General features: G+C 39.2%; 1 protein-coding gene across 7 annotated transcripts in view; it reads left to right on the top strand.

The window, feature by feature from the left end:
• si:dkey-237h12.3 (teneurin-3) overlaps positions 1 to 12,075 on the top strand; it is a 221,607-nt gene that overhangs the window by 86,554 nt on the left and 122,978 nt on the right. For all 7 annotated transcript variants that reach the window (XM_038269103.1, XM_038269102.1, XM_038269109.1 and 4 more), the window contains one exon: positions 367 to 592. In XM_038269103.1, coding sequence (XP_038125031.1) covers positions 367 to 592 — 226 coding nt within the window. The remainder of the gene's footprint in view (positions 1 to 366; positions 593 to 12,075) is intronic.

The following is a 12,075-nucleotide window of genomic DNA, read 5'->3' as shown; positions in this document are numbered from 1 at the left end:
TCAAATGTGAAGCATTGCGTTAAGCGCCCATAAAGGAACAGCTGCCTCTCTAAGTGACCTTCTGTTTAAGAGAACCCAACTGTCAGCCGTATGGTGTTTTGTGACAATTATTATGTGTATATTCATAAAAACAGCCCTTTTCGCAGTGGTTGCATCTCATTTTTATGACTTGCTCTTGGTTGTATTTGCTTTTCTTGGTCTGTTAAGTTGCTGTCACATACTGTATATCTGCGTGCCTTAACCATCTGTCGTCTCTCAACTCAGGATTTTCAAAGTAAATGTGCAGATATTCGTTCGCTTCTGATTTGGCTCCTGATATAAGTATGTTAAATGCTATTCTCTTGTCTGTCTGATGTTTGCTTTTAGGTGACAATCTGACTAGTCAACAGGCCCCGCCTCCTATCCCACCTGCACCACCCCCACATAAGCAGCATCCGTCAATTACCTCCCTGAGCCGGAGCTCACTGGCCAATCAGAGGAGCCCGAGTCCACCCCCCACAGCCGGCCTGGCGGCTGACTTGCAGAGTACGGCGGAATGCGTCCAGCTGCAGGACAGCTGGGTGCTGGGCAGCAATGTGGCCCTGGAGAGCAGGTGAGTGACCCGCTCAATAGCACAACTGGAGAAGGAGGTCCATATGTCAAATTCAATGATTAAGAAAGCTAATGCCACAAAGATGGGCCGAAGTAAACTTTAAGTACCATATTTTCCAGACTATAGAGTGCACTTTAAAAAAACAAACTTGAAACATACATATAAAAGCCACACTGGGCTATAAGCTGCTGATATTGATCTTCAGGAGTTGAGCCAAGTCTCTTCATTGTTCTGCATTTTAATGCAGCAAATAAATGTCAAAATACGTGAATTTGGGACATTTGTTCTCCGTCATGCCTGCTGCATGTTGTGCTAAGTAAAAATTAGCTTCTTATTCTTTAATTTCCAACTTTGACTTCCCCTTCTGGCGGTTAGGAAAAATCCACAGAAAAGCCTTTCTTTCTTATAAGCCGCATGGTTCAAAGATATAGAAAAACATTTAATTAATTAGGTATTAAATAGTTAGGTTTTGTTTAATATTAACACGTCTAACTTGTTTAATACATAAAAGTCATTTGTATTTATTGATACCAGAAATTAAAATCTGAGGCAGCACAGTGATAACATTTGTAGCACTGTTTTGCAGTCTTCTACTAAAAAGATGCTTGGTTTGCATCCTAACTAAAGGATCTTTATTGCACCATCTCCACATGAATGCATGTTCTTTGGCTTCATCCCACAGTCCAAAAACATTACTGTTAGGTTAATTGACTACTCTAAAATGCCCTTTGGTGTGTGTGTGTTACACTGTGAAGGACTGGGGACTTCTTAAGGTTGGACCCAGCCTTTCACCCATAAGCCTGTGACCCTGATAAGCAGTAGGAGATGGATGGAAAATTTAAAAAGCACTGCAGAGAAATTATATTTCATTTTTTTTTGCTATTATTCTTTTTGTGAAAAGTCATATTCTTAAAGAAAATATGTTTCTCAACTTCCTATTTTTTTTTTTTTTGCATCGTTTGGCTTATTTATTCTGTTTCTGCATCCATAAACTCTTCTCTTTAGTCTTTACCCAGTGACAGCTCATAATGTAGAGCCAGGGCTCCCAGTTTATCAGACTGGAGGCATTTTTCATGTCTCTCTCTCTCTCGCTTAGCCAGAGCAGAATAAACTGCTGTAAATAAGTTAGTCACTCATGATTTATGCTCATCATTTTGCACTTCTAAAACTGGAATGCATGGACAGCTTTTCAGCATCTGAGCCAAGCACAGACTCGGATAAATGTAATTTTGTTTCAGAAAAATTGTCCTCTTACAACTTAAGTTGTTTTAGGGTTTTATGCTATAGACTGACTTTCAAAAAGTGAAATGATAATTTTTTATCCCATTTCCCTGATACCCCTAATAAAATACTGTGTCACAAATGTAGCGACAAGGTCAGATTTTCTACAAAAAAATAGTAAGTCAAAAACGTGCAAGAGAAACTATGGTGTAAAAGCTATTCAGAGAAGAAGCTATGAAATCAACAGTCACTCTGGGAGAACTGGGAGAATGAAAGCTATTAATTGTGTTCTTTAGAGTACAAGTTTTTATGGTTGAGTGTTGACTGAAACCCATAAAAAATCATTGTTTGTAGTTTGTAACAAGTCTTTTGGCGCACATAGAGAAAATCTACAGAGAAAGTGCTGCGTTCAGACGAGATAATAAATTTACAGTTTTGGCTTAGGATAGGCAATAATACCTTCAAGCCAAAACAACTCGGGTTCTTGTCACAATAATGTGTCTATGAAGAATAAACTCGGGAGATCTGAATATAAACGAATTGCATTTGATTTTAGAAAAGCATTTCTATTTTAAACATTTTTATTGGTTTTGTGTTTTCACAAACAGAAAAAAATTTGAAAATTATACACTGTGTTTCCTATCATCTTACATGAGTATGGGATATGGAGCAGGAACAAACCACTAAACAAATAAATAAATAAAAGGAGCCGCTGTACAATGTCACATTCACGTTAAATCATGTCTAGAAATGCATTTCTAAAAACAATGGACACCTTTGTCTTATTCTGTCAATTACAATATTAATTACTGTTAAGGATTTCACACAAACTGATATTTTACACCCTTTATTTTCTTTATTATAATGTTTTGGGGGGTTTTTTTGCCAACAGCTGATGAAAACCCAGCAGGAATAGTTAGATTAACACACCGATTAAAAAAAATACAGAAATGTGGCTTAATGACACGTACATTATGATTATTATCTGCCTTGTTAGTAAAGATTTTCCTTAAAGGCACTTTTATCTGATAAACAAGTGTCATTTGAAGGCTATTATTATAATTATAATATGCCAATATTATGGTATTACTCCACTTTCTGTGCATATCTGTTGTTGTTTTTTGACAACAAGGAGTTTACAGATTTAGCTCTTTTTAGAGCTTTTTCTGAGAAACTCCCATCAGGAAAAGAAAGTTGTTGGCAGATCGGCAGCATGTCTGTGTCTTTAACTGCTAAGACAAAGCATCTTAAACTCCATAGGTTAAAAATAACCTGTAACAGTATGAAAAACTCTTTTAGTCAAATAGACATGGTGTAAATTGGCGCTGTATAAATAAACTAAATAGAACTGAATTAAATTAGGCTAGTACCCTGTGTTATGTTTTATCAACATGACCATTAAAACTAATTTCAGAGACTACACAGCACTACCTCAAAGTTCTACTATTAAAAGCCTTTTATATTTGCTTGTGCAAAATCAGCTCAGACTCCATTAAAAGGGATGGATGCCTTTAGCTGCTGGGCTGTGAAATGCACAAAAAGCAACACCCATTCTTGATCGCTGATGATTTTATTAATGTTTTACAGTCACTCCGACGAACAGGAGGGGACACTGAAATGATAAATCACTTTAGGATTTAAAATATTTAAGGGTGGCTAAGTTTTGAGTCAGTTTTAAGGAGAGCTTCTCATCAAGTTAAACTATTAATCCACAAATTGGGTATGACATATTACGACTCCTGTTGCGTTTGATTAATGGCCACAATGTTCACTGATTTCTCTGCCTTTTGTAATCACCTGCACTTAAAGGCTGATTACTAGATATAAGACCAGCTGGCACTGAGAAGGAGAGTTCATGATTAGTGTGAAGTATGGAAGCGGCAGAGAGCATGCCGGTTAAATCAAAGAGTCTATAGCTTAACAAGAATCTATGTAAGTGAATTTTAGTTCTAGATCACAGTCTGCTCTGCAAGATTCTATTTAGTGCCTCAGCCAGGTTGTTTCTTCTGAAATATTAGATATATTTCATCTACCGTATTTTCACGACTATAAGGCGCACTTAAACGTCTTTTTTTCCCCTCAAAATGTGCAGTGCGCCCTATGGTGCGGTGCGCCTTATGTGTGTTGTAACTGCGACTTTTGAGACCACCTCATTGAGGAGATGATGAAAGAGTGGCTGAATGTAAGGAGAAAAGGTGTTTTTTTTCCACTCATCACCATCGCTGTTAATATGTAACTCCATGCATGCCCATCTCACAGCTGATGTGAAAAACATGGGGAAACAAATTAACGCTGTGCTCGCTGTTCAACCGCTCGACATCGGTGTGAACCGGACCCAGCAGGTGCAGCAGAAGCAGCGAGTTTACATGCAAAGTCAATGGTTGACGCGCGTACAGGCGCAGCAAAAGGTCCTGCAGCGCGTTTTGAGCAGCAGGAGCGTTTAAGCATCTGCCAACGCGCTGCCGCTGCTCGAGATGGAAAAATTGAAGTTTTGCTGCTGGACACGCTGCATCAACCAATCAGAGAAGCTGATCTGGGAGCTGACAGCGAGACAGACACAGCGCTCTGATGACATATGATATTAACGCAAATGGAAAAGGCTGGGTGGATGAGGAGATGATGAAAGCGTAGCTGAGGGAGGTGTATGTGAGGAGAACAGGTGGTTTTTTCCACGCATCACCATCGCTGCGTGCCCATCTCACAGCTGATGAGAAAAAAAAGGTGAATCAAATGAACGCTGTGCTCGCCGTTATCCCAGGGGTCTGACAAAGGAGCTTCAACCGCTCGACATCGGTGTGAAGCGGCCGTTCAAAGTAAGGCTGCGAGCGGCGTGGGAGCGATGGATGGCCGACAGAGACCACAGTTTCAGGATAAGTGGAAGGCAGCGCCGGGCAAGTTACGCCACCGTTTGCAGATGGATTGTAGATGGACTAACGTGTCTGCTGGCTCTGTTGTACAAGCTTTTGCAAAAGCCGGCATTATTTCTGAGGAGCTGCGCTGCACGGAAAGTGACTCTGACAGCGAAGAATGGGAAATTGGCATTTCTGATTCAGCGCAGCTGTTTAATTCAGAAACAGAGGATGATGACTTTGATGGGTTTGATTAATACTTTGTAATAAATACATGAATAAAGCACAATCATACTCAGTTTTGCTCCCGCTCTATTTTTCTACCAGAAAACTTAATTCAACAGCAGCCTCTGGGCGGGTCTCCTCCTCTTCACCATGGTGGCTGGCAGGTGTTTTTTCATCTAAATAATCTAAATCTTGCAGCTATATTTGCTGTGATCAGTGGGAATAAAGTAGTTTTAATATGTTTTTAAATGAGAAAGTCCACCTGAAAACTTAATAATTGCAGTCAGTTCATCCAGATTATCTATTTCTGTCGGAGGCGCTCAGACCCCCACATACCAGCGGTGCACCGACAGGAGAAATCCTTTCATCAGCAGCCTCTAGGCTGGGCAGCCTCCGGGTTCACGCGGTGGATGGCAGGTGTTTTTCATCTAAATAATTTAAACTGCAGGCACCCATAAAAGCGAACATATTCCGTCGGCAGGTTTCAGGATTTTAAGTTAATTTAGGAGTAATCACAGCGCTGTGTCATCTGCGATGTGTCTGTCTCACGGCCAGCTGCCAGGTTTGATTAATACTTTGTAATAAATACATGAATAAAGCACAGTCATACTCAGTTTTGCCCCCGCTGTATTTTTAAATACGCAGTAGAGCTATTTAAAGGTAGTAGAGGACATGTACCTGTATATAAAAAACGCGCCCTATAGTCCGGTGCGCCTTATGTGTGTGTTAAATACAGAAATGGGACACATAACTGAGACTGCGCCTTTTAGTACGGTGCACCTTATGGTCATGAAAATACGGTAATCAGCAAGCTGGAAATATCTTGGCTAATGAGTTGCGGTGCATCGCACTCTGCCTAAGAAATAGCTTAGAGTAGATATATTCCAGCCTGATGTTCGCCTGCCAAGCCGTAGGCGCCCTTTCTGAGACTCACCTGATTGAAAACTTTGAAATTATTCTGCGGCAGCAAGAAGTTAGAACTTAAGATCTGATGGGATCACTGGGATGCAGAGTGACAGTTTGGCTTTCCCAGGAAGGCGCTGTGATTGAACACGAACCATACAATGACCTTGAGCTGTCTTAGCTGTATCGACAAAACAATATGTACACACCTATCATCAGCCGAGGCATAAATCACTATCACCATGGTGGACTCTAAATCAAGTGCTTGTCAGTGGGTGGGATCCGAGAGCCGCTGCGATCCAACAGGGCCAAAAGGGAAGACCCGGTTCAGAACATAATTACAGATGTCAAGAAAACCACCGGGTTGGGAAATGTAAACAGAAGCTCAAGAATGTACTCATTAGGCTGCCCTCAGGGGGTTTGGGGCAGCAAAGTCCAGGCAACAGCAGCTGTGTGTAGAGGATAGCTTCAGGTACCTTGGGGAAGTGAATCTCATTTCGGTGTCCAAGAGTGACACAGACTTTATTTCTTATGCAGCTCTGCAGCCGTGCTCATGTGTGCACACGGTATATTATTCTGTACAAGGGATTTGATTAAAAAAGTGTCAAGAATGATTCACAATGTTATGATCTTGCCTAATATATTTCCTGTGATATGACGACCCCTTTGAAAATAAAACACTCATATGACAGCTTTAACTACTTCTACAGCAATTAGCAGTAATGAAATATGTGTGTGTAACCTCCCCTAGAAGTATTGGTCTTCAAAGCACGAGGGGGCTAATTTGACTCGGTACCAGCTAGCTTTTAGTGTGCTTTGAATGAGTGAAGGGGCTGCATTGTGTAACCACTGATCATTATTTTATGGTGATGGACTAAAGTCCCTAATCCTGCTGTGATCATACCGTCAAAGCTGTTTTAAAACAGAGCTGGGATTAGGCTTTTTTTCCTCTTGCAGCTAAAGAACATTACGCTCAAGAGATAAGTCCTTTAATAGATTAGGACAACTAAAATAAAAATGACACTGCTTTGAATTTTCCACCCATGCATCTACATATATGAATGTAACTAGACATCCAACTGACTATAAGAGGTAATGTCAAGTTCATAATAATGAGGAAGGAGGGATCAACGCAAAATGTTTATTGTTCTTTTTGCCAATCCCAAACAATCTACAATAGAAAATATTGTGAATGGTTGACTCCTCTGTAGATTTCCCCCTGTGTGCCTCCCTTCTAAGATGGTCTCAATATCAAGAAAGCTTTGGACATGCTCTTTTCTAGTTATATATATTTTTTTATTTCTCTTTTTTATGAAGACTATAAACTGTTAGAGACTACCTTTATTTGGGATGTTTTATCAGGAGGATGTATCAGCAATGTTGTTGTGTGCAGATTCATCAGAGCTGTTACCACAGTTCTGTTAATATTGATGTGGCAAGAATTTTTTTTATCATATTTAGGTCTTATGGTCTCATCTGTAAGGGGAGAATTTCTTCTTTCAATGATTACTGAAAACAGCAAACATGCAAAACAGACCTTAATAGCTTTAGCTTGTACCTTGACAATGTCTCAGGGCCATTATGTGCATAAACAAATAGATTTTTAAAAATCCATCATTAAAAACAATGTAATTATTTCTAGATGCACAAAATTAGCATAAATCTTCTTTAGGGCAGTGACCACAAGAGAGATCTGTGCAACAGAGAATGTTTAACTATTGGAAATATTAACAAGGAATCCGATAACTGCTTTAAATAAAATGGAAATTATCTGGTTTATCACCTGTTATGCAAAAACTAGTCTTTACAACTTGACAACAAGAAAATATTATTGACAGATTACTGCACAGAAAATAGCTTTGCTTTTGCTTTCATTTTAAATAATAAAGGCTAAACTCTGTTTACATGTATGGTTAATACAACTATTCCAATTTACATAAAAACACCCTCGGCTAAAATGCCATCAGAATGCATATTATATTAAGTGTGTCTCATCCCATTCAGTGTCCACCACATTGGATCAGTCCTTTTGCTGGACATGTTCAGTAAGCTCCAAACAGACAGCAGCAAACCATTTGAAAACAAATGATGCTAACTTAGCGCTTTTCTAGTTATATTTAACAACTTTTAAGACTCCTGTAGCACTTTTTATTTTTTTTTAAACCCGCCTAATGCAGAATCTAGTGACTTTTTTTCTGCTACTGGAGACTTTGGCGACAACATATGAAAGCACTGAACTCTGCTCTCCCGAGCAAGTAGATTCGTAACCCCCCCTCCTGCTCTACTCTATCTTGTCTGCTGTCATGAAAATCTTTCATTCCTTTCATTCCAGCTGAGTTCAAAACATAGAGAGGAAAACAACAAGAAAAGGGACAAGAAGAGAGGGACAAAAACTTAGAAATAAAAAATGTATGTCTATTCTATTTCAATTTCTGTATCTGTATAATGGGTCTGTTTTATGTGTTGTCTTCTCAATTCAGAGGGCCCCCTTCCTGTCTTTGTCTGGGGTCCCAAATTTCCTAAATCTGCCTCTGCCAGAATTAAATGATCCTCCACTCCCTTACATCATCATGATAGACCCACGTTTTTCCCTGAGCTCAATCATTTTAGACAATTAAATCTTTTTTCCCTATGTTCCTTATTCTTTTTTTCATTCCATACCAAATTTACATGTGATTGATAATGTCGAACCAGACAGAGACAGAAGATAGAAGAGCAGTGGAAAGCAAAGAGATCCTTTGGATAGGAACCGAAAGAGAAAAAAGACAAAAAAAAGACAACAAAAATTATACAACCAACTAACATGTCTCAAAAAAAAGCAACTGTTCTTTGTGGGCAATCCAGGTGGAGAACCTATAGGAGCTCCTGCAAATGGGCACAGCGAAAACAAAAGAGCAAACAAGCAACAAAAGCCACAACAACAACACTGGTAAAGGTGATGTTAGTGAGCTTCTCAGAATAAGGCAGCAGCTGTACAGAAGCCTATGGAGCCGTATGTCCCAGTAACCACTCAATGAAATCTGCTTCAGTTTTGTAGCATCAATAAGCAGAATTCTATTCACCTGGTTAATGAATTGTTTAGAGGCACAGCCTTGACATTAATGTGTGCACCCATGTGGTCTATCCTGATTGCAATATTGCACACAAGGATTTTTTTCTCCTTTTTTTCATTTTTTCCCTTTCTTTTCTCTTTTTATTTTACCTTTTTCTCCTTTTTTCTCTTCTTTTCTTTCTTTTTTTCCTCTTTTTTTTTCTCCACTCTAAGTCTTGAAAATCCTTGTAATTATGACGGTGAGCCTAAGATCCTACTTGCCAAAAACCACCAACAACTACACCAACTCATAAAAAGCCATTAAATCATTCAGGTCACCACTTATTTATTTATTTATTTTTTTTGTTGGTTTGTAAAAATGCATCACAAATACTTTAACAGTAATAGAGACAGATTCAGCTTTTGTCCAATATCAAGACATGGACTCGGCTTGGCAATTCAAGAATGACCTCATGTGTTATTGTTAAGTAAATTTTCAAACATAAACACAGATTAGTACATTAAAATAACCTGCCTTGGATCAGATTATACCAGACAGACTCCACCTTGATGAGGAGTATCAATGCCATCCTGTTGCAGTCTGACCTTTTTAAATAGCCTTGACCTAACTGTGTAAAATGAAACAAACTTAAGACTTATTCTGTTTTATTTTAAAAGTGTGTCAAAAGTAGCATCAGGCAGAGCTGAGATTCTTCTTGATGATCTCGAGCACTGAGGAGACATTGCTATGAATAAAAGAAAGGAGCACTTTAAATTCATCCTGCTGGTTTATCTTACTCACCACTCAGCTCCACAAAAATAGTTTTTTTTTGTTTCTTTCAATTAGATATCCCATTGAATTTCTTTGTATAATGAGAAGCTGAGTCTTTGTCTCTCTCACTAGAGACCAATACACATACGGGGCAATTATTCTTCAGCAATACTTAATCCTTTGTTTTAAATAGTTCATACAACAGGGAGTGAAATTTGTATTTTTAATGCTATTATCTTGTAAGGGAGAAGCTCTAGAGTGTACTTGCTGCATTGAATACATTAAGGTGTGCATCTTTTCTGACATTTGAATGTCCATTGGAGCCCACTTCATAATTATGCTCTTAAATTCAATGAGATTGGAATATGGCCGTCGTTATGATATTTCTGAATCAGTTCTTGAAGGCTTTCCGAGCTGCACACTGCTGTTATAAATGTACTGTCAATCCTCATTGGATTCACGTGTCAAGGGAGTCCTTTGGTGAAATGAAATTATGTCCCGGCTCTAAAATCATCACGCGCCACAGTGTCCCACAGACAGTTCATTTTCCTGATTGAAAAAGGGCTGGAATTGTTCTCGAGGGTAAGAAAGAATGGGAGTGGTAATTCAAGTTTGTGGGATTTGCTCTTTGTCTGCGCGTATGTGTGGACATAAGTGTGTGGTACGCACATGTAAATCATGACTCAGTCACGCTCCACATCAGAGGGAGGAAATTGAACTTTTTTTTTTTTTTTTGCAGTGTATGGCCAGTCACTGTGTCATGATTGCACCAGGACTGATTAGTCATGTGTGAGATACCAGCCAGCAGGCCCCGCCGAGCTGAGAGGAGCTCAAAGTGTTTGCTGGTTACCAGCCAAAGTGTATGCTGGTGTAGACAAAGTAGTAATCCTCAAGATGTATTTTTTATCTTCTTCTGATGTGTTTTTCCTCTTATTTATTTTGCCAACATCTTTAGTGCCAAGCAAACACATCTCCGGCAGTTTCAGAGTTCTTTGACATTTCCTGTTATTTTTAAGTCAACTTTACAAACTGTTACTGCTGCTGTTAACGTTTCACATCCTTTCCATATGTTCTGTTTCAAACTTTTTAGTATCTCTTTTTGAAAGTAGAATTGGAGTAGTATAAAGGATTAGTCAAATAAAACAGTTATTCACATAAAAGCAGAACCACCCTTGCCCTAGTAGTCCTTCAGAATTACCCTACGGGACGATTGTCTTAGAGTTAAGACTTCGAAGACAGTCTAAAATGCACTGATGGGACATAACACACTCACGACTGACAGATTCTTTTCATTAAGTGGGTGGAGTCTGTTAGGCAGTAAGTAAAATAACATAACAACAAAAAAGTTAAATAGAAGCAGAAAAAATATGTAACTTTTCAAACGAGATTGAGAAGGGGCTAGTTTATGATGGCTAGATGAGGTGGAAGTGTGTTCATAACTCAGTCAAAATGGGAAAGATATCTTTTATCTACGCTCTCTCGTTTTTGAGAACCCCTAAAATGTGAACAGTTTCTGTTGTCAGGTACACTTACAGAACATCTCCTCATTCTTAGAATACTATTATAAAACAAAGCAACTTAAATCAAAATGTCAAAATAAGGGCTAAATTTCTATCGCACTGATGGAGACTGCTAGCTGCAAAGACCAACCAGTCTGCACTATATAGGCAGTGTCCAGTATGTTGCCATATTGCTACCATCACACCGCACGTGATTGAACAGCTGGTTTACAAGTCAATGGTTGACGCACATCAAGTCGCCTCAAAAGTTCCTGCAGGCCATCTGAAGCAGCAGAAGCAGTGCATCTTGATGCATTGAAGCAGCTGAAGCAGCGCTCATGAGCTTGTGAGCATCTGAGGCACATGATGCTCTTCACAAGCAGCAGATGCTGGAGTTGGAAAAGTTTAACTTTTGCTGCTCGACACGCCACATCAACCAATCACAGAAGCTGATCTGGGAACAGGCCAGGAGACAGACATAGCCCTGCTGATGTCCGTCTGATGCACTACTGTATAATAGCTCCTCTGAAACATTTTATTAATGCCTAAATTAACTTAAAATGTCGAAACCAGAACCTGCAAAATATGTCTGCTTTTATAAATCTGGTGCTTGCAGTTTGAGCCACGTACATGAAAAAAAATTACATCTTCTTACAGCCGCGACAAACTGTAGAAGAAACCCCCAGACTGCTTGTGGGGATTCCCAGTGACAGTGCATCGCCAGTATGTGGCAATCTGTGTGCCTCCGACAACAAAATAATACTTTCTGCACAGACAATATTATAAGATGGAATTTCTTGCTCAAAAATATATTAAAACTAGTTTTTATCAGCTTATCACAGCAAATATAACAAAGCCACTGTCTTCCTTTTGAACACAGGAGGATCATCGGACGCATCTGGACACATTTTACTGGACGCACTTCAGGACTGTGACAAATACTCTGACCTTAATGTGTACAAGCTTAAAAAAAGAAGCAGCAG

This window comes from Cyprinodon tularosa, unplaced genomic scaffold (assembly GCF_016077235.1).
Source record: "Cyprinodon tularosa strain WSP-4 unplaced genomic scaffold, ASM1607723v1 ctg72, whole genome shotgun sequence".
Classification (NCBI taxonomy): domain Eukaryota; kingdom Metazoa; phylum Chordata; class Actinopteri; order Cyprinodontiformes; family Cyprinodontidae; genus Cyprinodon; species Cyprinodon tularosa.
The sequence above is the reverse complement of the archived record's forward strand: the minus strand, read 5'-3'. Positions and strand labels throughout refer to the sequence as shown.